At 38.9% G+C, this 24,842-nt stretch overlaps 6 protein-coding genes across 15 annotated transcripts; 4 read left to right on the top strand and 2 right to left on the bottom strand.

Moving 5' to 3' along the window:
- Nucleotides 1-258: 258 nt before the first annotated feature.
- On the top strand, nucleotides 259-2,584 carry LOC127260391 (galactinol synthase 1-like). The gene is made up of 4 exons (XM_051288115.1): nucleotides 259-739; nucleotides 1,240-1,566; nucleotides 1,688-1,822; nucleotides 1,922-2,584. Exons 1-4 carry the CDS (start codon nucleotides 425-427, stop codon nucleotides 2,198-2,200), a joined length of 1,056 nt encoding a protein of 351 aa, XP_051144072.1. The 5' UTR covers nucleotides 259-424; the 3' UTR covers nucleotides 2,201-2,584.
- Nucleotides 2,585-3,139: 555 nt separating this feature from the next.
- On the top strand, nucleotides 3,140-4,858 carry LOC127260392 (2-methylene-furan-3-one reductase-like). Its single transcript, XM_051288116.1, has 4 exons — nucleotides 3,140-3,549; nucleotides 3,756-4,079; nucleotides 4,152-4,323; nucleotides 4,477-4,858. Exons 1-4 carry the CDS (start codon nucleotides 3,355-3,357, stop codon nucleotides 4,764-4,766), a joined length of 981 nt encoding a protein of 326 aa, XP_051144073.1. The 5' UTR covers nucleotides 3,140-3,354; the 3' UTR covers nucleotides 4,767-4,858.
- Nucleotides 4,817-9,571, bottom strand: LOC127260393 (carbonic anhydrase 2-like). Of its 5 annotated transcripts, none has more exons than XM_051288122.1 (11): nucleotides 9,327-9,571; nucleotides 9,089-9,151; nucleotides 7,585-7,646; nucleotides 7,263-7,415; nucleotides 6,890-6,938; nucleotides 6,694-6,810; nucleotides 6,397-6,450; nucleotides 5,694-5,779; nucleotides 5,495-5,600; nucleotides 5,134-5,334; nucleotides 4,817-4,920 (listed from the first exon to the last, which is right to left on the bottom strand). In XM_051288122.1, the coding sequence occupies exons 2-10, from the start codon at nucleotides 9,140-9,142 to the stop codon at nucleotides 5,164-5,166; spliced, it is 852 nt and encodes a 283-aa protein (XP_051144079.1). In that variant the 5' UTR covers nucleotides 9,143-9,151; nucleotides 9,327-9,571; the 3' UTR covers nucleotides 4,817-4,920; nucleotides 5,134-5,163. The 5 variants fall into 5 exon arrangements, with proteins under 5 accessions (XP_051144079.1, XP_051144078.1, XP_051144075.1 ...); XM_051288121.1 differs by lacking the exon at nucleotides 4,817-4,920 and adding an exon at nucleotides 4,955-5,011 and having other exon boundaries at nucleotides 9,327-9,570; XM_051288118.1 differs by lacking the exon at nucleotides 4,817-4,920 and having other exon boundaries at nucleotides 4,955-5,334; nucleotides 9,089-9,147; nucleotides 9,327-9,569.
- Nucleotides 9,572-10,175: 604 nt separating this feature from the next.
- On the bottom strand, nucleotides 10,176-13,458 carry LOC127260491 (cyclin-T1-3-like). The gene is made up of 6 exons (XM_051288221.1): nucleotides 13,162-13,458; nucleotides 11,848-12,237; nucleotides 11,384-11,518; nucleotides 11,072-11,250; nucleotides 10,811-10,962; nucleotides 10,176-10,576 (listed from the first exon to the last, which is right to left on the bottom strand). Exons 3-6 carry the CDS (start codon nucleotides 11,507-11,509, stop codon nucleotides 10,176-10,178), a joined length of 858 nt encoding a protein of 285 aa, XP_051144178.1. The 5' UTR covers nucleotides 11,510-11,518; nucleotides 11,848-12,237; nucleotides 13,162-13,458.
- Nucleotides 13,459-15,044: 1,586 nt separating this feature from the next.
- LOC127261260 (dehydrodolichyl diphosphate synthase CPT3-like) lies at nucleotides 15,045-18,892 on the top strand. 3 transcript variants are annotated; one of them, XM_051289525.1, is made up of 4 exons: nucleotides 15,045-15,217; nucleotides 15,318-15,404; nucleotides 16,145-16,218; nucleotides 17,681-18,892. In XM_051289525.1, exon 4 carries the CDS (start codon nucleotides 17,724-17,726, stop codon nucleotides 18,588-18,590), a length of 867 nt encoding a protein of 288 aa, XP_051145482.1. In that variant the 5' UTR covers nucleotides 15,045-15,217; nucleotides 15,318-15,404; nucleotides 16,145-16,218; nucleotides 17,681-17,723; the 3' UTR covers nucleotides 18,591-18,892. The 3 variants fall into 3 exon arrangements, with proteins under 3 accessions (XP_051145482.1, XP_051145484.1, XP_051145483.1); XM_051289527.1 differs by having other exon boundaries at nucleotides 17,664-18,892; XM_051289526.1 differs by having other exon boundaries at nucleotides 15,045-15,404.
- Nucleotides 18,893-19,730: 838 nt separating this feature from the next.
- Nucleotides 19,731-23,255, top strand: LOC127261047 (spermidine synthase). Of its 4 annotated transcripts, none has more exons than XM_051289196.1 (10): nucleotides 19,731-19,893; nucleotides 19,964-20,143; nucleotides 21,011-21,087; nucleotides 21,177-21,299; nucleotides 21,775-21,879; nucleotides 22,113-22,185; nucleotides 22,265-22,336; nucleotides 22,422-22,617; nucleotides 22,692-22,821; nucleotides 22,940-23,255. In XM_051289196.1, exons 2-10 carry the CDS (start codon nucleotides 20,044-20,046, stop codon nucleotides 23,003-23,005), a joined length of 942 nt encoding a protein of 313 aa, XP_051145153.1. In that variant the 5' UTR covers nucleotides 19,731-19,893; nucleotides 19,964-20,043; the 3' UTR covers nucleotides 23,006-23,255. The 4 variants fall into 4 exon arrangements, with proteins under 4 accessions (XP_051145153.1, XP_051145152.1, XP_051145155.1 ...); XM_051289198.1 differs by having other exon boundaries at nucleotides 19,747-19,861; XM_051289199.1 differs by having other exon boundaries at nucleotides 19,817-19,835.
- The last annotated feature ends 1,587 nt before the right edge of the window (nucleotides 23,256-24,842 follow it).

The raw sequence follows: 24,842 nt of genomic DNA, 5'->3' as shown, positions 1-24,842 counted from the left end.
ATTATCTACCAACCATTTTTTGCAAAATGTCCTTCCCAAAAATCATACATATATATATAGACAAAAATTCCATCCTAAAATCTCTCGCCACGCATTCCAACACTTTATATTTTCTTTTTTGTTTTCCTTTTCCTTTTTTTTCTTCATGGGGAATCTGGCCGCGACACTTGAATTTCATTTACATTTGCATTTGCATTTGCATTTGCATTTGCATTTCGCAACTCTTCTATATAAACTCCGGAAACCGTGCCATTGCATAGTCTCATCTCATATCATATCATCATCTTCAGAGGCAAATTGATACAACAAACAAGAGATTACTACTTCTGCACTACTCGATTCTTCTTCTCTTCTCTTCAGCTTCTATATCTTTCATTACCATCAACAATCACCCCAGATTAATTAATTAATCCTATCTGTAACAATGGCTCCTCCTCACCCCGCCGCCGGAAATGGAGAAATCCAGGGCGTGGATCGAAAGGCTTATGTGACGTTCCTGGCGGGGGATGGCGACTACGTGAAAGGAGTAGTAGGGCTGGCCAAGGGTTTAAGAAAGGTGAAGAGCGCTTACCCACTGGTGGTGGCCATACTGCCCGACGTCCCCCAGGAGCACCGCCAGATTCTGAGGTCACAGGGCTGCATTGTTACGGAGATCGACCCTATTTACCCTCCCCACAACCAGATTCAGTTCGCCATGGCTTACTACGTCATTAATTACTCCAAGCTTCGTATTTGGAACGTACGTATTTACTACTAACACACTCCTCTCCTCTCCTCTCCTCGTTCTTCATTTCACTTTTATCCCCATTTCCATCAATTCTCATTCATTCATTCATGCACAATTAGATATATAGATGAGACATACACAGTTCCGGAGTAATCCATCATTCATTCTAATTAATTTCAACGTTTTAAGATCAGTTTATCTCTTTCTTTTTATTTGTTTGTTTATTATCAAGGAAGCAATGATATTGATAGGGAATCCAAAGAAGATGAGACAATGCACCAAAACATGCCCTTAATTAACACACACACTCAGAGTGATTTGGTTCCCCACATCGTTATGAATACACGTATATATGTTTGTATTCTGTGCTGGCAAGACGAGATGTTTGATATGCATGCAGACAAGTAGCCAGCAGTCAATTCCGATAAAGAAGACAAACTGTTAATAAATTAGATGCACTAGCAGCCGCTACAATTTTAAAACATAATAAATGATTGAATGAATGGGTGCAGTTGTTGGAGTACAGCAAGATGGTGTACCTGGATGCTGACATCCAAGTCTACGAGAACATCGATCACCTTCTGGATATGGCGGATGGGTATCTGTACGCCGTCATGGACTGCTTCTGCGAGAAGACGTGGAGCCACACCCCTCAGTATGAAATCGGCTACTGCCAGCAGTGCCCCGACAAGGTGAGGTGGCCGGCCGATCGGATGGGATCCCCTCCGCCTCCCCTCTACTTCAACGCTGGCATGTTCGTCTTCCAGCCCAGCACCACCATCTACCAGAACCTGCTTGACACCCTGCGCGTCACGCCTCCAACTCCATTTGCTGAGCAGGTTATATATAATTTGATTCATTCATTCATTCAATATCCATCAATCAATTTTTTCTAATTGGCTCATCTGTGCCCCTATAATAATAATAATAATAATCTGATTATATATCCGTACACGCCAGGATTTCCTCAACATGTTCTTCGAACAAGTGTACAAGCCCATTCCTGTGGTGTACAACTTGGTTCTGGCAATGCTTTGGCGCCATCCCGAGAATGTTGAGCTCGACAAAGTTAAAGTTGTCCACTACTGTGCTGCTGTGAGTATTCATTGATTAATTCATTAATTACCTTAATTAGTTCAATTCAGTTATATGTATATGTATGTGTATATGATCTGCTCTGCTCTCGCTCTGCAGGGATCAAAGCCTTGGAGGTACACGGGCAAAGAAGCAAACATGGACCGGGAGGACATCAAGATGCTGGTGAAGAAATGGTGGGATGTTTACAACGATGAGTCTCTGGATTACAAGTTAGGCGAAGAAGAAGAAGAAGAAGGACCGGACGATGTTGCTGATGATCTGCAGGGATTGTCAAAGCCACCGGCATCCAAAATGGCTGCTTCCATGTCGCCGCCGCCACCTCATGAGCCAGCAGCGGTGTCATACGTGCACGTGCACGCTCCCTCTGCTGCTTAACTTTAAAAATATTATTATATGTAGCTCATGCATGTTGTATGTATAGCACCTACGTATATCATGCAGCCATGGATCCATCCATCGGACTCATTGCTTGCTGCTGCAATACATACATACATACATACACTGCATATATATATATATATATATAATTAAAATAAATCAATTGGCCGGCGCCTGCAATCCTAGCCAGTTTTTTTCTTTTTTTCTTTTTTTTTTTTTAGTGAATATAATGTTGAATGGGCAGCTAAGCTTCACCTGTTTTAGCTAGCTAGATATGTTGGTGCACGTGTGAGTGAAGCTGCGATATAAGTTACTTAGGTTCTGTATGCAGGTTTTAATTAATCATCTATGACCACCACTAAATTAATAAATGGCACTAGCACTACATTTGATTATAAATGGCATTGAACGTATTATTTAAAGACCCCTGCCTGCTGTTGCAGCCAATGAAGAAGTGTGATTAATTTATGTAAAAACAGAATTAATTGAAGATTGACTGAGACTTGGCGGTGGCCCTTAGACAAACAGAGGGTCGAACTGGCAAATTAAAGCATGTAAAAATAAATAAGGGTTATAAACCAATAGAGAAAGTTAGCTGCTAACCAATTAATTAATGTGTGATCATGGTTCACCAATGGAAGAAGCTAGCCAGCCAGCCAATATAATTTATTTAAAATGAGCTTGAAAATTTTATTGGTTTAACTTCACACACCACTTGCAAAAATATAAAATTAAAAACTTTGCCCAAATTCTTAGGTCAATTTCTATAATACGATAATTAACTGCAGGTGATTTGACGATACGCTACATACATACATACATACATACATTGGTGTGTATAAATTATGTTATAATAGTAACTAATCCAGAATTAATTAACCATGAACCAGTAATGGATCAGAATTGGTCGGTAGATCTGTACATAGATTATTCCTCGGATGGATGGATTGGTTGGTTATTCAATTCAGCAACAGTGAATAGTCGTCGTACAAGTTGAATTTCAGGCCTCCCCATTTTTGTGTATAAAAGCACACATACTCGATGCTATGGGGGATGAAATATTATATATTATATATTTACTCCATCATAGATCGATATAATTACTATATAGGAACGTCTACTCAATTGCTCGTAATTAAACTTGAGTTGAAATGGCGAGGAGAGTAATGAAGGCATGGACTTACAGCAAGTATGGCGGCGCAGAGGTGTTGAAGCTTGACAGTGAAGTGGCGGTGCCTCAGCTGAAGGAAGGGGAAGTGTTGATTAAGGTGGCTGCCGCAGCTCTTAACCCCGTTGATTACAAGAGAAGGCTAGGGTTTCTCAGGGGCTTTGATGCACCTCTCCCTGTAATTTCACTTTCCCTATTCCTTTCTCATCTAATACTTATTAATACTCTATATACGTACCGTATTCTTAATTCATTTCTCTTTCTCATTCTTGCCTAGCTAGCTTCCTCGACCATCTACATCTTCATATCTCGTTTGGCATATATATATATATATGATTAGATTCTTTATGGTTGTATTATGTTGTTGATCTCATATATGATTAGGTAACCCCGGGGTTCGATGTTGCTGGAGTGGTGGTTGAAGTTGGGAGTGGGGTGAAGGAGCTAAAAGTGGGAGATCAAGTGTATGGAGACACCACTGAGAATTTTGGTCGGGAACCAAAACAGTTGGGCACCATAGCCGAATACACCGTTTCCCACCAGAACCTATTGGCCGTCAAGCCCAAGAATCTCAATTTCGCGGAGGCTGCTGCTCTCCCTGTTGCGATTGAAACTGCCTGCGAGGGACTCGAAAGGGCTGGTTTTTCTCAGGGGAAATCCATACTTGTCCTCGGCGGGTCTGGCAGTGTTGGATCGCAGGTCATTCAGGTCAGTTAGAATGAAAACAATCTATAGATCTATATATATGTGTGTGTCATCATCCAATCCAATGCAATGCAGCTTGCCAAACATGTCTACGGCGCGTCAAGGGTTGTTGCGACTTCAAGCACTGCCAAGCTGGGATTGGTGAAAAGCTTGGGTGCGGATTTGGTCATTGACTACACCAAGAGCAGAGTTGAGGAAGACCTGCAGCAGCTTGATCACAAATTTGATGTAGTTTATGATGCAGTCGGTAAGAAAGACCAACTCAGATTGACCCATCCATCTATCTGATCTGGATTTCTTTCAAGATTTGACAATTACTACTATCAACTAGATGGTTAATTAATTGATCCTCTTCTCCAACTCAATTCAATTGCGTTGGGTTGGCTGTACTTGTGAACAGGGCAACCAGATATAGCCGTAAAGGCAGTGAAGGAAGGTGGCAGAGTGGTAGACATAGTTGGTTCAGCCAGACGCATCAAAATGCCGCGCAACACGCCTCCTCCCATTATATTTCCCCTCACCTCCAGTGGGGATTTCTTGAAGAAGCTTAACCCCTATCTGGAGAATGGCAAGGTCAAACCAGTGCTCGATCCCAACGGGCCCTTCCCTTTCCACCAACTTAAGGAAGCCTTTTTGCATCTTGAAACCAATCGCCCCGCCGGGAAAGTTGTCATATATCCAATTCCATGATACTATAATTTATATATCATCACAATCATGTCACACTCGCACACACCACATCATTAACATCTATCTATCTATAAGGCAATGTTTGGTCGTTTCTTTCCTTGTAATTGTCCCTAGTTGTTTGTGTTTGTTTAACTTACAGCATCCTTCCTTTGTGCTGCTACAACAGTAACAGTAATAACATTTCCACGTGTAAGTAAAGAGCAATGCAGAGCAGGAAAAGACAGTAGTGTGATCTACTTATACAACTGCAATAAATTTACAGATTTATAAATCAGACATGATTTTTAGTTTAGGTGCAGCTAGCTGTACCAGCAGCAGCACAAATAATCGATCAGTCAATCTTCTTGCTTGGTGATATGGTGGATACCTGAAAGCACAAAATAGCCCATCGATCAGCTCATAGTGACAGAAGGGGAGATGGCGTCTTCGAATCAAGATCCCAATGCTCAAATGAGCCCTTCACAAAATCATAGTGTCCTCCCCTTAAGGCTAGTGTTTTCTTCAGTGCCACAGCTTCCCTCACAAATGGGTAAGTTAGCAAGTTCCCTAGTGATACGTTCACAGCTTCCTGTCGGGGACACACATGCAAGAGTCCAATGTTTGAACAACAAGCGAATGAGCAGCGGGTGAAATCAAGGAGATTACATGAACAACATTGAGATTTTAAGAAAAATTAAGGAGGGATGATATATTATTATATCGGAGTATATGCCAATATAATTCGAAACCTTTTCTAGAAGGGTGCACTGCTCATTGACATCCAAATGCTTGCATTCTGTTTGGATTTTGGCCTTAGCAGCCTTGCATATGGTGACCCAATCTTGTATGAATTCACTATATAATTGGATGAAAATGGAGTTATATATCGTAATAGTTGCAAAAAAGAATGAGATATAATCATATGATCCTGAGCATTGAGGCAAAAACCTTTGAGTGGAGCCATCATCAGGAATGGACATGAGTCCCTTTATGCCTCCACAGCAACTATGTCCGATAACCAGTATATTTTCGACCTGTCGTCATTATCGTTGTCATTGCCGCAATCTTTTGTGAACCAAAAATTTAATACTTCAACTGCAAGGCAGCGGCAAGAGTAGCAAACACTAGCGGTTTGTTGATGATGATAGTGTCCTACCATATTGTAAGACATGTCACATTTCAGCTTAATTTAATTTCTAATATTTTCTTGTATCTCGGTATCAACTTCATATAGAAACACGTATGGTGTGTTTGTTTGAGGATTGGATTTTAAATCTACTATCTGTCCTATTTTTTTCCTTAAAAAACATAAAATCAAACACTTATTTTTCATTTTTTATATTATACTAAAAATCAATTTTACATTCAAAACATCACATCAACCCACCTATTTATACCTATTTATATAGCATCATACAACTAATACACCCGTAGTGCATTATCTTTGGGTTCCTAATCAATTTTCTTAGGCAGGCGCGTGTGGGTCACGTTGTTTTGCCTGTCAAGCCGTTGTCTAATGTTACTGAACAACAACAAGCGAGTAGTTGAATCAGGTTATTTAACCGTTATTTGAATGAATAGTAAACATGTAAATTATAATACTTACTAGATTAAAGGAACAACAGTGATAATAAGATGCAAATCAATCTACCTTCAAATGCAAAACTGCATATTCAATGGCAGCCCCCACTCCCGAATATTTTGTCTGCGGCAGGACAGACACAATATAGTAGTTAGGTGAGCTAGGTCAGAGTAGGCAAGATTCTGCCTGATCCAAATAAAAAGACGATCTTGTTCTTACTACTCTCCATATATACTGATATACGTAGTATCACCATTCATTCACCGTCAGTCAGATTAGAGAGCGACAAAATAGCCTTGCCAGCCAGTCATTAAAGAGCCAAAAATGAATGTCATATCAGAGATGATGATGCGGGTGGTACGGTACCTTGTCGAAAGGGGGAACCATGTTGGCAATATTTCGGACCATAAAGGCCTCCCCTGGTTGGAAATTCAGGATGTGGGAAGGGCATACTCGAGAATCCGAACACGCAAATACCAAGTACTGCACCCAATCATTCAGATTCATCCATCGTCTAACCTAATCTAAAAAGTAGTACAACAAGAGTCTGAATTTTTGCTACCTTTGGACTTTGACCTTTGGCCAGCTTTGAATACAAATCTGGATCCTTCCTGCGCGTTTACAAAAAATACATTCCATAAATCATCATCATCGTCATCCTGTCCTATTACCTCCGGCAACAACTACTTTTAGAATATACCCACCTGATGTAGTTACGAATTTATGATGCCCAATGGTTTACTGACTGACTGACTGACAGACAGACAATTTAAATACTGAGCTAGTTATTGCATTCGCTCAATCATCATATATATACCGTGTCCGTCAGCTATGTACTTTTATTACTCCCTTTGAAACTACCAAATCAACCTCAAATCACACCTAAAGCTGAGTTATATTTTGATCCCATACTGCTGGAATAATTAATTACTTACAGGTATTTCTCCTTTTTGAAGTGGTCAAAGCCGGATCGGATCCTCTCAACCGGGTCACGCTCAATGCCTGCCCCCTTCTCAGCCGTCCCCGCCAATTCCTCAGTCAGCTGCTTCACCTTTGCGGCGGCAACCGCCTTCAGCTCTCCTTTCTCACTGCATTCATTCGGAATAAATTTCATTTTATGACAAAAAGTAGCACAGATTTCCGACATTGGATCATAGCCCTGATATCAAACAGAAGTGTAAAAGAGTTCTGACGCGAAAATCCCGAGGAGAAGAAAATATCAGCGAATCAAAGATAGAGCAGATTATCTATACTTACCTTAGAAGTTTCTGGAGCCTAGCAATGGCTTCCTCGCATGAGTCCTTCCCCATTTGCTCCACCTGCAATACTCCAGGATTACATCTCTACTCCAAAACTTGCCGATCGAGAAAACCTACCACTAAAAATTACTCCACACACACACGTACATATTCGCTACACACACACACACACAAAAAATAAAAAAATAAAAAATTACAAATGCAAATCATTGTGCTTCTCTGAGGAGCTAACTATATCAATGTGATGGTTACAAATTTTTTTTTTAAAAAAAAAAAAAAGAGAACTACTCCACTAAATTTAGTGATTGGCAGACGAAGGTTCCAAACGGATTGCCTGTATACGTAGAAGAAGCTTATCGATCGAATTTGAATGAAGAAACGTAAAATGAATACCGTGTGATTATCACTGGCAATGAACGGAATGTATGTGATCCGAAAGTCAAAGCTGAGGTTCTTGGTTTTATTTTCTCGTTTATCGTAGACGCATTGTTTTAGGAAGATTGTAATTAATAAATAATTTAATATAATAAAAAAATTATAAATTAAAATTAAAATAATTAATTAATATTATCAAAATAAAAAATTATAAATTTAAAATATAATTAAAATATTTATTTTTAAAAAAATCCAAAAATGACATAGAATGGACATGTAAAAATTATAACATAAAACGTAGGACAAATGAGGTATTAGTTGATTAATCTATCTTTCTGGTCGTGATTGTACACTAAAAAAAATATTAATTTTGTAACGAGATTTTTTCGTTCTTAAATTCACTTATTCCGTTACTAACGATATTAGAGACCGAATTAGTGATGAAATTATGTTAACTACTTGAATTTTAGGAACGAAATTCCGTTACAAATATACTATTTTTTAAGCGATAATTTAATAGTTGATTTGAATAGTAAAAATAATTTTTATTGTAATATAAAAAATAGAAAAATAAATATTTGATTTATATTTTTAGAATATTTTTTAAATAATAAATAAACAAATAAAATTACCAAAAAACACACCTTTTATATTTTTTATTTTATTTTAGTTTTTTTTTATAAATACAAAAATAAAATTAAAGTGTGTATTTAATATTTTCTTTTAAGAAAATGCACGCGTCTCTCATGGTTGTCATAAAAAAATTTATATACATACATAGATAGATGTATATCTTTTAAAATTTATATTATTATTTATAGTATTATATACTATAAAGATAAATAATATGTGAGGAGGTATTTGAATAAATATAAGTAGTAGGCGATTCTTAGTTGGATTCTTATATAAATGAGAAATAGTGTGTGGTGGGCATTGGATTATATTATGAGTCACGTTGGCAAATGGGAAGTTGGGACGTGGCCTTTCTTGATTGGAGATAATATTTATTTATGTAAAATAATATAATAGTATAAGAGTAGAGAAGCAAAGGTTAAGCAGCAAAATGTGAGTAGATTAGTAGATATGGAGAGTGGAGTGAGCGAGAGATGTGGAAGAAATTAAATTACCGTAGGCTTCCTGGTGCAGCACATCGTCAGGCATTTCTTGAATTTTCCAGCCATACCTGCTGCCTATGCATCGCATTCACATTCATGCATTTAGTTAATTACTAATAAATATGGCAAATGAATAAGGAAGGAGCAGCTGGCAGTTGTGCAGATTGATGTTAATTGGTTGTAAAAGAATCAACGAGGAGAAAGCAGTAGAGAGAGAGAGAGAGAGAGAGAAAAGGATAAAATTACATACAGAATAGCAGAGCCGTATTTTTGTTGGATTGGAGGGGAGGGGAGGGGAGGGGAATACCTAACCTAACCTTACCTTACCCTAGGAGCAAGGCTACCATGCCAGGCTGCAGTGCTGAGGTTATAACAATATAAGAAGGGAGGGAGAATGTCGGGGTGGGGATTTTTAATTTAATCTGTGCGTAGGTGGATACATACGGATAAGGACGACAAGAGATGAGATAGAGAAGAAAGCAAAGGAGAAGGAATGGAATGGAATGGAATGGTGCGTCAGCCTCAGCCGGAAGAGATGTGGATGACAAAAAGGATACATACATACATACTAACAACAATTGCGTGTACGTGTATGGTCACTACTCTCCACTTCAAATTTGAGGAGGAGGAGGAGGATGACGACGATACATCAATATCAATACCAATACCAATACCAATACCAATATCCACATCAATATTATCAAATTCTTCATCTTTTTCTACTACTACTACTACTCTATTACTGTACTTCCAATTATTCTAGACCCTTGAGGAGATGTGTAGGGATGCATACATGCATCTATCTATCTATCTATGTACAACAATGTGCCATACCAACTAAACTAACTAAGCTAGATGAATGAATGAATGAATACAAATCTACTCTACTCTTGCGTGCAGAATATCCATGCCTCATCCTCTATCCCTTCCTTCCTTCCTGTTGGAGGCTGGTCCGCTCACTGGCTGTTGTCATTAGCTAGCAACCATGCATGTGTGATCCGGACTCAGGAGCTTACCCACTCCCTGCTCATGGTGATTATGAGTCCTTTCAACTTTCACCCTCCTTTTCTGCAATGTTATGACCAGCACCCCCTACCAATTACGGTGTACCCGGGTTCGGGGGCCAGGGCCAGGGCCGGGGCGGCAGGGGTGGGAGCCCGGGCCGGGGCGGCAGGGGTGGGAGCCCAGGCCGGGGCCGGGGCCGGGGCGGAAGGGGTGGGAGCCCGGGCCGGAGCTGCCGGGGCCGGGGCGGCAGGGGTGGGGGGCCGGGGCGGGGCAGGGGTGGGAGCCGGAGCAGGGGCAGGGGTGGGAGCCGCAGCAGGGGCAGGGGCAGGGGCAGGGGCAGGGGCGGGGGCAGAGGCAGGGGCCAGGGCCGGGGCGGCATGGGTGGGAGCGGGAGCCCGAGAGGGGACGGGGGCGGGGGCAGGGGCTGGGGCAGTCTGGGCAGAGGTGGCGGCTGATTATCGTTTTCATATAAATCTACTATCTGGTTGCAAACCTCTGAAGAAAGGTGGAACATATCAGAGATAATAATAATAATAATAACAATCATAATAATGTCCGGTTAGAACCAGAAGAAGAATGATCATTGAATTCAGAATAGAGGTAATAGATACACAGCTCAGGTTAGAGAGAGAGAGACTTAATCCCAATATGGATAGCACTGCATTGCAACTACTACTACTACCACTTGACGTCATGAAGCAAGCAAATTGAACAAGGCAAGGGACTAACCCTCAAATTGGCGCGCGGTGACATTTAGCACTTGCCACCAAGTCTTCCCACCCACAGATGGCAGCTGTATCTTGACAAATTTGGAAGCAAGGAAAAGAGCACCCGCTGCAATCTGGTTGGGCTTACATTGCAAGCACAGAGTTGTCCGATAGCTGCCATTTCACTTTTCCACCAGGTAATTAAAAAGAACAACAACCATGGTGGGATACCAAACAAACAAACGACAATCAGAGCACAGGTACAGGTACAGCCACACCATACCTATCATTAACAAAATTCCAAGCAGCTTGTCCAAGGGCAAAGTGATGCGACAGTTGGAATTCATTAAGTGCCTCGATAAGAGGTGTATAGGGAAGAGCCACATTAAGTTCAAAATCAAGTGTTTGCAGAACAATCCTTTCAGCTAAAAAAATAAGCTCTTTGTGCCTCTTCATTTCCTCCTACACAAACAAAGTAACTTCAACTGAGAACCACCGCCACACAAAGAAAAGATGACAAGACAAATCAAGTTCAAGCAACAATAAGCTCAGAAGAGATAAGCAGCTTAGTCACTAGATGAATCAAGTATTCCACCTTATTATTGAACCTTTCCAGAGCAAGAGGATCGTCTTTCTCCATTAATTGATGTCCCGCAAAAATGACATCTTTAACAGAGCGAGGATAGTAATTCGCTTTACCTGCAAGAAACATACATGCCATGGCAATGGTCTGCAGAAAATGCAAAAACTAGTAAGCATTGTATACTTGTCTTTAGAATCAGAAAAATAAGTGAAAGTAATAATACACACTCCAATGAAGGAAGATGCATGCCATTAAAGGCTTTTTCATGAAAACCAAATGCATTTGATTCGCATGCACGCAGCCAGAAAATGTGTATTCAAATATAATGAAAAGCCCAAAACCATGGACAGGCAGAGGCCAAAGAGGTGGGCACTAGCACATGCACGTGCACAATCATGACAGTGAAGCAGTAAATCTCATGAACTTTGCTTTCTGTTATGAAGCAGCAACATGATATACAGCATCTGTTGGTGTACCTCCAATTTGATTTTTGCAGCGTGGGAAGATGATCATGCCAGTTGCTAAATTTGAAGAGACCAATCTGACTTTCCCAATTACAGTCAAAGGCTTGCGGATCAATGTCACGTGAGAGGAGATAAGGCCACCCACAAAGGGATTCACCCAGGAGGTTTGTCCCTTGATTGCCTTGTATGAGTTATAAATCCCACTGAAGTGGAGGTTGAGCTGATAGAGAAGAATTATAAGTTAGTACCTCGTCGGATTTGGGAGGCTGTCACGGTACGCATTCCTTTGGGAAGTGGCCGATCGGATGCACAAGAGATGATTGCTCAGGTAGAGGTGAGATTCCGTTTGACATCTTGATCATTGCATCAGCCTAGCATCGACTTTCTACTTTGGATGACAACCTATGCTAATAGAATATAGTGTCTAAGATAGATATGGTTCTAGCTTTAAAGAGCAATCTAGAATATGAAATTCCCTGTAGTACTGATCTCTTAAGTTCATTTCAGTTTCCACTTACAACAATTTAGTCCAATTTGATGGTTCACAAGGATGATTATGACAAGGAAGAAGGAAACATGGCTGAGATTGTAGCGGAATTGAGGATTTTACAGAGAAACAAAAGGACATTCTCCGATGATTGGAAGCAATCCGAAAACAGATAGCTGCAGTCATGGCCAGCCAGCTGGCTGCCACGCTGAATGGGGCAACAGAAACAGAAAGCTCAATGAAAGTGCCCCATGTTTGCCATTAGTGTTAGAAAATTTATCACAGTTATGAGAATTGCTACAAGTGGTCCATGACTTGATGAAAGGCAAAAAGGTGAGTGACTTGATGAACCTGCAGTTAAAACTAAAAGAAAATGGACATGGAAGTTGAAACAAAAGTGTCAAGTTGCCTGCACTTGACTTCAAAGCTACTAAGATCAAGGTTGCTCATCATGCCACATGGTCAAGGATAAGGATGTGGTAATTGGCTTCATGGATGGAGTGATTGATGGTGAAAGGAGCCAGATTTAATTTAGCAAAGGTGCTAGTAGTTGCAGAACAAGTATACCTATTGGTTCACTTGTAGAAAAGTTTGACTGCACAAAGTGTCTCCAAGAAGAAGGCTGGGACAGCCAAAATTGATCACTAATCCGCTTGTCTGATTATTCGTTGTGTGCTGCAGTGTGCTCTACTTCAATTCATTTCATTCATTCAATTACAGGCACAATCATACAAAAAACTGAGGCGAAAGTTGCAAATATCCTCCCCGGGAACCTAAGTTAATCATAAAAATAACTTGACACAGAAAGAAGCAATGAAAAGAAACAAAAATCAACTCACCCTCCTATCATTTTTTCGATGTGATTGGCGAATGAAGAAGCGGTGACAAAAAGTTGTTGCCATAGCAATTGTTCTCTGGGACCTGCAATAGGAATCATCTAGCATCAAGTATTATAAATTTCAAAGATGCTTAATCAGGGGAAGAAAATAAGGATGGATTAACGAAAATGCAGTCATGCATAACAGAGTACTGTGCCAGCACACCAATTTACAATGTCAAAAAAAAGAAAACTAACAGGGGTCCAAATAAACCAGCATCAAAGTAAAACAGAAGCACATCTTGCACTTTTCAAAATATAAAAGCACATCAAAGCAGTGATAAAGTAAGCATTAAAATATGAAAAACACATACAAATCAAAGAAAAAGAAAGGACATACACTCTCAGCCTTATGCCTATATGTTGTATAAATGAGCTAGATGATTTTATCAGAATAGTTTCTATCTCCCAAGAAATACCATCTCGTCTGGAAGGAGAATTTTCTTCAATGTATTTCTTAGAATAGTACCAGCCTCCACCACCCTCTTCTTGTTTTCCTTGAGAACTAGTAGAGGTTCCTACTGCAGCTCCAGGGTCAGATTTCTTACCAGATGATAACAGGCTGGACATTTTTAAATATTTCTTCAACAATATTTTTACAACGGTACTTGATGGCCTGTTAAACATCAAAATATTCAGACATGAGACATCCTGTGCACATTAACATAAAAATTATTTAAATATTCAGCACCACTCTTCTAAACATTTTCATATCTAACACTTCAAATCATATTGAGCAAAATCAGCATTTAAATTCCTAATTTTATCTCAACACTTGAGACTTCCACTATTCAATTGGTATGGATGAGAGGAAAGAGAGCACCGAACTTCTGTTAAGTTGATCATCATTTTAAACTGGATATGTGCCAAGAACATTCTTTTATAGATCCCAAGAATGCCAAATCCTCACACATTGTTCCAAGATATGCAATAAATCAAGCTTCTCTCAATTAGTTGACTCGTTCCAGATTGATAAGTTACAATTGAAACGCAACTTCGAATATACTAAACCAAAAACTACCCGAGGATCTAATCGCAAGTTCCCAATTCGCTCCAACAATATGAGATCATGCCTATAATTAACCAACCAGGGACTTTCCAGACAACACTCCAATACGCAGACCTTGTCGTGAACCAAACAAGAAGTAGATTTTTTTTTTCCTTTGGTCTAGAAAATCGTACAAGTTGAAGCTTCGGACGGAACCAAAGTGGCACATTAGTCTAGAAAAGATTAAAGAAATCGAATAGATACTAAGTATCAAACAAGAACTCCCTACTCAGAATTTCAGGCGTAAACAAGAATGACAAAAGCACAAGATATTGAAACCTCAATCACAGATAACAACGTCATGTCGCGCACAACAAACTACGGCATTGCATTCAAGCAGAAAGTGCTACAAGAAAATGAAATTCTACAGAATGGAAATGCCCCGGTCCCGTAATCGGTTTGAGACATGAATGGCACCGAAGCAGTCTCTCAAGTTCTTTAGCGAGGCAAGTTGTTGTATCCGGATGCACACTTCCACTTCAAAACTTCGCTTCAAACTTTCCACTCCAAATGTTTCTGTTGTGTATCCCCGTGGAAAAGAACTTTCATTATATACGAGGAGAAACAACGAGCAGTTTGTGGCGCCTCTTTTTTTTTTTTTTTTTTTTTTATTAATTTTATAAATAATATATTGTCGATAAATTTTTTTTGAATGGGCTGGGCTAATGATGACCGACCGTACAATAAAATATAATGGGCCGATGATTCGACCCAGATGAGCCCAGATGAAATGCTTTGAACGAGCAAACTCTTCTCTACTGAATCAATTGTATTTTCCATATTCTTTTAGACTGGAAATTAGAGCAGTCAAACATCCATGATTTCTCAATTGAGTATCTGTCGATCGAATGCGCATTTGCCGGCAGGGATCGCTTTCGGGGATTCATCAACCTTTCTCCCATTGGAACAGCAACACGATACGACACTCGTTGCTTACGTCAGTTCCGTGGATTGGATTGGGAGACACCGGGTATAACTGGTTTTCTTTCATGCTCTTTTCGATTCTTCTTATGCTGGTCTTGCTCTCACTACTGTTTTTTTGTCGGATCACTTGCCATCTACTGATCAAGGGACTGCGCGCAATTTTGAAGAATCTGCAAAGACATGCAGCTTGTTTGTACTTGTGTGTGGAAGTGGTCACATGTATCTGTATGAAGGTGCATACCGGGCTTTGTTCAACTGAGTTAACTAAATCGGATCTCTGTTGCTATTTGCTAACGTTTGCTGAAATTATTTTAGTTTAGTGTTTGATTATGAAAATTTCTTGATTAGTTTGGGTGATGTTGAGCAATACGTTTCTGGAAGTTGGAATGGATCTTGTCACTGGATTTCACTAATCATTTTTTTGAAGTCATCAATAAAATCTCCACTGTTGAGGAGACTTTCAGATGGGGAAAAATGGAAAAGGTAGAAGAAAGTTTTAAAAAGGAAATTTTGATGAAAAGATTATTTTGATTGCTCAATGTAGTAGTGGGATAGGTGCAAGTGCAACTCTCCCTAGATGTGTCCGTCAGACTAATGATAAACAATAACACTAGAGCTTCTCATTTTCCAAAAGCTGGTTAGGTCAGAGTCACAATTTCATTATTAGCATATAAACTTGTTCACTTTTCTTGCTATAGTTAGGTATCAGTTGATGCAGCAAGCAATGCCCTTTACCCTTTTTTTCTATGCTATTTAAGAGCTTCAAGAAGTTGGCTTGAATCCTAGGACTTCTGTGGGGGCTACTTGCCAGTTGTTCCAGTTAAATTTTCCAAGCACAACAGATATATACATAATGCTGTATTGCATTAATAGATTTTTCTTTACCTTCTGATGCAGAAGGCTTCTGTTGAATTATTGATTGCTTTCCATTAAAAAGTCATGTTTCTCAACTTATTTCAAAAAACTTTCTCAGGCTGGAGCCCAAACCTCAGATTTGTCTACTCTGTTCTGAGGAATCATGATTCATGCTGAAGCAAATGAAATCAAGTAAGTGAGCATAATAATTTTGGAGTTTCCTTCTCCGCTTGTTCGTATTTTTTTGGTGTTCTTTGATTGTAGAAATCTGGGGTTCAAAAGCTCTTTTATCTTCTCTTAAAGATCTCTTAGTTATCACTTATAATCAAACTAACACTATAACTTTTACTGTACAAAGTGTTCTGCAAAAACTTAAAGGCTTTAGCTTTGGGCAAACAATCAACACTGCATATATATTACTGTGCATATATTACTGTGTATATATTTTTGCGACAGAACTCTTATCTTTATCCGCATGACAAAATTGCATAGAATCTGTTAATGTAGTCCATGTATCTTTTTACAGGTAGATTCATAATTCTAGACTTGTTTTCTCCCAGTTTGTTGCTTGACCTAATCATACAGGCTGTTGATTTCTAATGTACACTAAAAGTATGAATCATGAAAGCAAAAGAAACACAAGTTAGGATGTATGTGCATAATTATGATTGTGTCAGAAAACAGGAATTGTGTATTATTTTGTTGAGTCAGGTCATGGATCATGTACTAGAATAGTCATGAATCATAACGCCATAGTTTTGAGTAGGGAAAACTATTATACCAAAGGAAGTCTGACTATCAAAACCTCAAGTTTTGGGTGTACCAAACTCCGTGCTCTATTAAGTGTATTTAGAACTAATCCATTATAATATTTGTCTTCTGCATGTCTTACTGAAGACATATTTAAATACTTCCTGGCTAAACTTTGTTGCAGTCATCCACTAATAGAAAAAAATTTCTCTTGGATGTTGTAATTCAACTCACAGAGAGGAATGAATGCTTACCAAGAAATGATCATGCCTCTCCCACTTTGCTCATTTCCAAACCCAAAAAAGGGTATCCATCCTCTAGGGTTCTAAAGATAAATAATAGTTGGAATTCCCTATAAATTAAGTCTGGATTCTAGGGAAATTAAAGCAAGAGAAAGTAGGAGAATATTTTTCAATAAAGTATGTTGATTGCTTTTCCAAATGGACAATGCAGTTGGTCAATTTATAATACTTGCTAAATTTTAGAAATCCACTAATACTCCCATCCTGCTTGTAATTGGTGTAACAAGGAAAATCAGGCTGCTGGATTGCAATGTTCTCATTACTGTACCAGTGAATGGATTGCATGCATGTTAGATTTCTGGAAGGAAGTCATATTGAGTTAGTGCTGGTTTTGTGTGCTTCTAGCTATTGATATCATGATATAATATTTTTTCTAGTGTTACTATCTGAAATACGACCACTCTGCGGTTATTTATTATGTGCTATTTGTTTTTTTTTATTATTATTGGAAAGAGGGGATTTGTTTTGGTAATATGGGTAGTTGTTGACTTGCTGTTATAGAATATACACGATGGATGAGTTAATTTGCTCATTGTCCCGTTATATGTGTCTATGTCCACTGATTTTATGGCTTATTTGGTTTAGGTTTTGGTTTTATCCAGGTTGATCTGCTTGTAATACTCCACCTCTTTCTTCGAAGTGTTAATGGAGAAACCAACTAGTAATCCAGCAACTCAATTAATTGAAGGCTTGGTTGGTTTTCTGCGCAGAAGCGTAAGTTTGATTCTTTTAGCTGGCCCTGTTCCAAGGCATGTTGCATTTATTATGGATGGAAATCGGAGATATGCTAAGAAGAATAATTTAGAAGAAGGAGCCGGTCATCGAGCCGGATCCTTAGCCCTTATGAATATGTTAAAATACTGTTATGAGCTGAACGTGAAGTGTGTTACAATTTATGCGTTTAGCATTGATAATTTTAAAAGGCGGCCAGATGAAGTCCAGTCCACCATGGAGTTGATACAAGAAAAGATAGAAGCTTTACTTGAGAAAGAGAGTATTGTGAATCATTATGGAGTGAAGGTACACTTTAGTGGAAACCTTGATCTTCTGAGTGAAACTGTCAGGTCGGCCGCCAATCGTGTCATGCGTGCCACTTCCAACAATTCAAAGCGCATGCTTTCCATATGCATCGCGTACACATCAAGAGATGAGATTGTGCATGCTGTCGAAGAGTCTTGTAAGGAGAAACAAAACGAATTCTTCAGGGATCATCCTGAAACATGTGGACTTGGTGGACTGGGAGAGAACACAACAAGTAGTGACACACCATGTATCAGCATTGAAGACGTGGAGAAGCATATGTATATGGCAATTGCACCCGATCCCGACATCATAATCCGCACTTCTGGAGAAACACGGCTGAGTAATTTCCTTTTGTGGCAAAGCACACGGTCGCTTCTATACTCTCCCGGCGTTCTTTGGCCAGGTATTGGGTTTTGGCATTTAGTCCAAGCAATCTTGCTCTATCAGAGGAACTCTGCTTATTTTGAAAAGAAAGGGAAACAGATCTAGACTGCAGAACAATCTCCTTTCTTATCTATCTCATCTTATCTTGTGGTATCTAATGTAATGTGTGTGTGTGTTTGGATCTTTGTTTCCATTGCTTCTCATCATTCTGGCATCCTGTTTGCTATGGATGCAGTAGTGCATTGTCAGTCATTCTTGGTTCTCTCTATGTAAGAAGAAACGTAGAATTAGAATAGAATGCTGTATTTTGTTATATTAGCAATTTGTTGTGCTGTTTACATTATTATGTTGGGTTTGTTAAGTACATTATTCAGAGCATAACAGATCAGATGATTAATTTTTCTGCCTCCCTGTCTGTCTGTCCGTCCCTGCTATGTGTGAGTGTGAGTGTGAGTGTGAGTGTGATGCTATAAAATAAAGCAACTTTCATTATCGCTGGGTGGATGGATAGTATTTATTAGCTTTAACTATCTATGTCTACTGTCTTACTTTTATGCTCTACCCTAAATTGTTTATGATTGCATCAATCAAACTATACCGTTAAATTCGAATCGAGTTGAAATTATTATTATAATTATAATTCAAATTTAATTTATATTGTTAACAAGTTGGAGAATTTTCACGGCTCTAGGCAAGTGGATTCAATTACTAATAATATATCATCGCCCATAATAGTACACTACTTTCTTAAATCTGTACGTTGCTCACCTGTGCTCATCAATTCAATTGCGTTACGGTATCTTTTGTTCTCATAAATCCCAATTCCAATCATTGTTCATTACACAAGTCTGTGCCACTGCAATGATACATAATTTGATACCAATAATGACAAAATTATTACCCCTCTTGCTTTTTCATTATTCATGCCATGACATCATTGCAACAAATAATTTATGAAAATTGAATGATAATTACGATTGCCTTTTCTTCTTCACAATAATTTATTTTATTACTAAATAAATGAAAAAGGTACGTTTTAACAATGTAATAAAGTAGTCTAGTCAAATTATTTACTTAAAGAAAGTAATTCATTATTAATTTAATAGTGTAATTAAATAAATAAATATTTGACGATAATAATTATAAATATATGGTAAGTGGAGGGCCATACATACATACATACATACATACGGCCATACCCTAGTCAAAATTGGCAGTATAAATACGGAGTAATGTATAGCGCCATCCTCAAGACAATGATTGTGAAATCGTAAGGCACTAGGTAACTCGTCCCCAAAGCATAAAGCTGCCAACCTGCTGTCCTCTCCTCTCCTGTCCTCATCCTCCAAAGTAGATTCCCGAATCGATACTCGCGCGTACACCTAACTACACGCCCTCGCCGCGCTAGGTTTTCCTCCTCTACTCCGTAACTTTGAGATCCGCCTACTTACACCGGTGATATCCTCGTTGTATTGCAGGGAAATCGGAGAGAATTTTGATTTCTGTGTGAACCAGCCCTCGGCGAATCGGCGGAGGGGCTAGCGTTTCGCTCCAGAATATGGAAGCTAACAACGGCGGCGCTTCCGCGGCGGGCTTACCAGAGTGCTTTTCTTCTGTGATTCCAGGATGGTTCTCGGAGATTAGTCCAATGTGGCCTGGTAATTTGTTTTATTCCTTCTCAACAAACATTAGGAGTCTCTGGTATCTGCGGTGTGAATTGCGCGTGTGGTTTCGTACCTGCTTCTGTGTGTGCGTTCTTAGTTTGTTGGAATTTCATGCTGTTACCTTTTCCGCTCGTCCGTATTTTGGTTGTGCTCTTTGTTTTAGAAATCCGGAGGGAGTTCATAGAGTATTAGTTATCTTCTTTTAAAAATCTCTTAGTTGTGACTTGTATTCAAGCTAACATTATTATTTTTACTGGACAAAAGTGTTACGAATAGGATTAAAGGCCTTGGCTTTGGGTGGATAATGCATGAGTACCTATGCCGCCGTGTTCTTATTCTTATATCCGCCAGTCAAAATGGCATGCAATACTTTGATTTAGTCCATGTCTTTTTTTTCTTTTCTTTTTCCAGATTCTACGCTTGTTGTTTCCCAGGTTGTTGCTTGACCTATTCCTAGGCTATTTATTCTTATGTATACTAAACATATAAATCATGAAAGCAAAAGAAACAAAGAGTGGTTTCTTTTGATAGGGTTTGAGAAGTTTTGGTTTGAGTTTGTTATTAAATCAATGTATCATGGGATGCAGGGGAAAAAGTGAAATTTTTTTGGGAAAGTCGAATTCAAATAGTAAAATTTTGGTAAAAATAATAGCAGGATATGATGTTTTTGCATGGAAAATTAATGCTAAATATGTTTTTGAAGAGAAAATAATAATTTCAATACTAAAAAAAAAAAAAAAAGGAACACACACACACAAGAATCAGCAAACGGGAATTATGTTTTATTTTTTATAAGTCGGCTCAGAGATTGTGTGCTGGAATGATAATGAACATAATAAGTCACTGTGATACAACACGCAGGAGAAGCACATTCTTTGAAAGTGGAAAAAATTTTGTTCCAAAGCAAGTCTGACTATCAAAACGTCATAGTTTTTGAGGTACTTCATACGTCTATTTGTAATATTTGCTTTCAGCATGTCTTACTGAAGATGTATTTACATACTTACATGGCTAAATTTTGTTGCAGTCATCTACTTACGGAAAAGTTCTTGTCTTGGATGGTGTAATTCAACTCACAGAGAGGGATGAATGTGCTTACCAAGAAATGATCACTCATCTCCCACTCTGCTCAATTCCAAACCCAAAAAAGGTATCTTTAAACATAAATAAGTTGCTGGTCTGGAATTCCCTACAAATTAAAGTCGAAATTCCAGGGAATTTAAACCAAACGAATACAGGAGAATCATTTTAGTGTAGTTTATTGATTTCTTTCCCCAAAAGGCAATACAGTCTGTTAATCTTGTAATCCTCTAGTGCTTGTTAGAATTGTTTATAAAAAAAAATTTGGAAAAGTTTAGTACTTAACCAATATTCTTATTCTGTTTGTAATTCATGTAACGAAGAAAGGTAGGATGCTGGATTGCAAAAGTTCTCATTTAGGTGCCATTGAATAAATTGTTATATTTTTTAAAGGAAACCATATTGAGTTATTGGTTTTGTGTGGTTCCGGTATTGATGTTAAGAGAATATTTTTCCACTTATGATCTCTGAAAGAATATTCCAACACTTTATTTTATTCTGTGATATTAATATTCTCTTAAATTTTAAGTATATCATGTTCTCAGGTTCTAGTAATTGGGGGAGGAGATGGGGGTGTCCTGCGTGAGGTGGCCCGCCATTCTTCAATTGAAAAAATAGATATCTGTGAGATTGATAAAATGGTTGTTGATGTAAGTATTTCTGATTCTCTTGACTTTGTGTAGTTTATCATCTGCGTGTTGGTGTTTTGCCCTCTCTTCATTTACCGGTTGTGGACAGGCTACGGTCTGTTGGTCAAAAGTCGGTGGACTCTGGATGAGGAGACAGAAACCTGATTTTATTTCCATGGATTCACACATACCATGTTGGAATTGGAGCCTTTATAAGCTATTTCAATGCAACTACTTTTTTTTCTCTCATCCAGGTTTCCAAACAATTTTTCCCCAGTGTAGCAGTGGGGTTTGATGATCCCCGTGTGACCCTGCATATTGGAGATGGTCAGTCAACTGTAGTTTCTGTATTTTATAGGGGTCCTTCTCTTTTACATGGCTCCTCCACTTACCAAGATCCTTGCAGGAGTTGCATTTCTCAAGGCTGTGCCTGAAGGAACTTATGATGCAATCATAGTGGATTCTTCAGACCCGATTGGTATGATTGTAGCTTTGGTGTGGTTGCTTTCTTAAATGCACCAAGAAATTCCGAGGAATTCAATTGTTATCCTTTCATCACTCAGGTCCAGCACAGGAGTTGTTTGAAAAGCCTTTCTTTCAGTCTGTTGCCAATGCTCTTCGTCCAGGAGGAGTGGTTTGTACTCAGGCAGAGAGCATATGGCTTCACATGCACATTATTGAGGATATTGTTGCCAACTGCCGCCAGATTTTCAAAGGCTCTGTAAATTATGCTTGGACCACTGTCCCTACATATCCCAGGTAATTTCATTTTTCTAGCCTTGATTGTAGATTACACATATCATCGCTAACCCACCCATTACATTCATCTCCAGTGGTGTTATAGGATTTATGCTGTGTTCAACTGAGGGTCCTTTGGTTGATTTCAAGCACCCTGTAAACCCAATAGACGCTGATGAAAGTCAGGTCAAAGCAAAGGGACCCCTAAAGTTTTACAACTCTGAGGTATTGATACATTATTAAACCCCCCAAGTGTCTTGATGACATCCATCTGGTCACTTGCATGTGAAACATATGTTACTCAGTTACTTATATATTTCCTTACTGTGTTTAATTTCTGCAGATCCATTCTGCAGCTTTCTGCTTACCTTCGTTCGCCAAAAAGGTGATCGATTCAAAAGCTAAATGATAGGAGATGGGTGTAGTACGAAGTTTAGTATTTTTAGGCTATTTAACCCTTGCGAGATCACAAAGATAGCCTTGGAAGACTATACACATACAGTCAATCATTGACGATTGAACTCAGTTGTTCCGTTTCAAGGTTTTTGGTTGATTTATTTAAGTAAGATGCGGATGGATACATTTGATGTCGAATGTTGATCATTATGTTTTGGTTGAATTTATTTTATTCTAGGGGAAAAAGATTTGATATTGCAAAAGTTTGGGCATTATGTGGTTTTAGTAAGTTTGAACTAAAGCTTACAGCCAACAAAACCAGCTAATTGGTTTGTGCTAGTTGTGTTGGCCGCCTAGAGCATGGAACCTCAGTCAAGCATTATTATATATATTGTATGCAGCAAGGGAATGAATGTGTGTGTAAAAGCCGATCCTTAGTGGTGTGGATGATAGATAGATAGATAGATAGATAGATAGATCGGGGAAAAGGGGAACAGTCCCAGTCTCAGTCACAGTGGAGGGAGGTCAGGTCCAGGGATTGATTGAGTTTGGAAGATGAGTGGTGGTCGTACTCGTCGGAGGACCTTATAGTTATAGTTAGTTGGTGGGCGGGAGGCACAAGTCTGCAGGGCAGGGCACAGACAGACAGACATATAATTAAGACAAAGACACACGCGCGCGCCAACAACGCCATCCCATCCCCATGTCTTTTTAATTAATTAATTATATATATATATATTCAAGGAAGGATGGCATCTAGAGAGTGAATGAGAGTGGGTTTGCACTTGCTCTTATAGATAAAGTGGGGCCGGCCGGCCGGCGTGTGATGGAGGGGAGGCACACCAATTCAATACTCCACTAATTAATTAATGAACAAATATATGATTGATTGGGATTGGATTTGATTTGATTTGTACGTTGGTTGAGGTGGTCAGCGGTGATTGGACCGCCGTCGCCCACCAGCTCTCCTCACTCATTATTACACGTGGGAGCCGAGGAGCCTGACACATACTCATACACAAACCAAAACCAAAACCAAAACCAAAACCAATACCAATACACTACACACGCTCACTGACACACACACACACACACACACACACACACATCCATCCATCCATCTCTGTCGCTCTCCATCTCATCATATCTCATTCCTTCACTCTTATTCACAATTACGCCATCCATCAATTTTGTTCTTATTTCAATTTCTACACACATGCAAACGTATTAATAATATTCTTGTTACGTTGCATGTTATACCAAACAAAACAATGCACCTATATTCCTTCTATTTTATCAAACTTAATTACTTACTTCTCTCTCAGGATATTATAATATCACATCACACACACACACTGCTATTACAACATTTTTGGCAAGAAGAACGATATATTTGACTTCATCAACCTCGATTCTTACATTTAATTATTTATATATATAGGACCATACTAGTACTACGTACGCTCCCACCCCATGATTTTTGTCATCCACGATTAAATTGTAGTTTGGACCCAATATACAACTTGCTGCTTCCTCTTGTCGTAATTAATATCAGCTCCTTTCTTATTAGATGAGTACCATGTCATACTATATATATATATATATATATACTCTGCACGTTACTGGTGGTGGAGTCGGAGTAGTATATGCTGTAATACAATTTCAAATTTCTTTGTCAAAAACCCCTTTTTGGCTTCGTAAATCTGATCCGAGCAATAATTGCCCAAAGAGAGATATTATTATTAAAAAAAAAAGACCCAAATGATATTGTCGGAATAAAAATTAATGTCAGGGGCAAATTTGGTAAACTGACCGGCTACTGCAGTAATGACGCCATCTTCCCCTCGCCG

This window comes from Andrographis paniculata, unplaced genomic scaffold (assembly GCF_009805555.1).
Source record: "Andrographis paniculata isolate CXL003 unplaced genomic scaffold, ASM980555v1 Contig62END, whole genome shotgun sequence".
Classification (NCBI taxonomy): domain Eukaryota; kingdom Viridiplantae; phylum Streptophyta; class Magnoliopsida; order Lamiales; family Acanthaceae; genus Andrographis; species Andrographis paniculata.
This window is presented reverse-complemented; position numbering and strand designations above follow the sequence as displayed.

What these genes read in the sequence shown, in the direction of transcription:
- LOC127260391 (XM_051288115.1), top strand. Translation starts at nt 425, where the DNA reads ATGGCTCCTCCTCACCCCGCCGCCGGAAATGGAGAAATCCAGGGCGTG. An exon ending in CCAAGCTTCGTATTTGGAAC is followed by an intron (nt 740 to 1,239) that starts GTACGTATTTAC and finishes GAATGGGTGCAG; the next exon opens with TTGTTGGAGTACAGCAAGAT. An exon ending in TTGTCCACTACTGTGCTGCT is followed by an intron (nt 1,823 to 1,921) that starts GTGAGTATTCAT and finishes CTCGCTCTGCAG; the next exon opens with GGATCAAAGCCTTGGAGGTA.
- LOC127260392 (XM_051288116.1), top strand. Translation starts at nt 3,355, where the DNA reads ATGGCGAGGAGAGTAATGAAGGCATGGACTTACAGCAAGTATGGCGGC. An exon ending in GCTTTGATGCACCTCTCCCT is followed by an intron (nt 3,550 to 3,755) that starts GTAATTTCACTT and finishes ATATATGATTAG; the next exon opens with GTAACCCCGGGGTTCGATGT. An exon ending in TGTAGTTTATGATGCAGTCG is followed by an intron (nt 4,324 to 4,476) that starts GTAAGAAAGACC and finishes ACTTGTGAACAG; the next exon opens with GGCAACCAGATATAGCCGTA.
- LOC127260393 (XM_051288122.1), bottom strand. Translation starts at nt 9,142, where the DNA reads ATGGCTGGAAAATTCAAGAAATGCCTGACGATGTGCTGCACCAGGAAG. An exon ending in AGGCTCCAGAAACTTCTAAG is followed by an intron (nt 7,416 to 7,584) that starts GTAAGTATAGAT and finishes GAATGAATGCAG; the next exon opens with TGAGAAAGGAGAGCTGAAGG. An exon ending in CCAAAGGTCAAAGTCCAAAG is followed by an intron (nt 6,811 to 6,889) that starts GTAGCAAAAATT and finishes GATTGGGTGCAG; the next exon opens with TACTTGGTATTTGCGTGTTC.
- LOC127260491 (XM_051288221.1), bottom strand. Translation starts at nt 11,509, where the DNA reads ATGGCATGTATGTTTCTTGCAGGTAAAGCGAATTACTATCCTCGCTCT. An exon ending in TGGAAAGGTTCAATAATAAG is followed by an intron (nt 11,251 to 11,383) that starts GTGGAATACTTG and finishes TTGTTTGTGTAG; the next exon opens with GAGGAAATGAAGAGGCACAA. An exon ending in TGGAATTTTGTTAATGATAG is followed by an intron (nt 10,963 to 11,071) that starts GTATGGTGTGGC and finishes GTGAAATGGCAG; the next exon opens with CTATCGGACAACTCTGTGCT.
- LOC127261260 (XM_051289525.1), top strand. Translation starts at nt 17,724, where the DNA reads ATGGAGAAACCAACTAGTAATCCAGCAACTCAATTAATTGAAGGCTTG.
- LOC127261047 (XM_051289196.1), top strand. Translation starts at nt 20,044, where the DNA reads ATGGAAGCTAACAACGGCGGCGCTTCCGCGGCGGGCTTACCAGAGTGC. An exon ending in AAAACGTCATAGTTTTTGAG is followed by an intron (nt 21,088 to 21,176) that starts GTACTTCATACG and finishes ATTTTGTTGCAG; the next exon opens with TCATCTACTTACGGAAAAGT. An exon ending in CAATTCCAAACCCAAAAAAG is followed by an intron (nt 21,300 to 21,774) that starts GTATCTTTAAAC and finishes TCATGTTCTCAG; the next exon opens with GTTCTAGTAATTGGGGGAGG.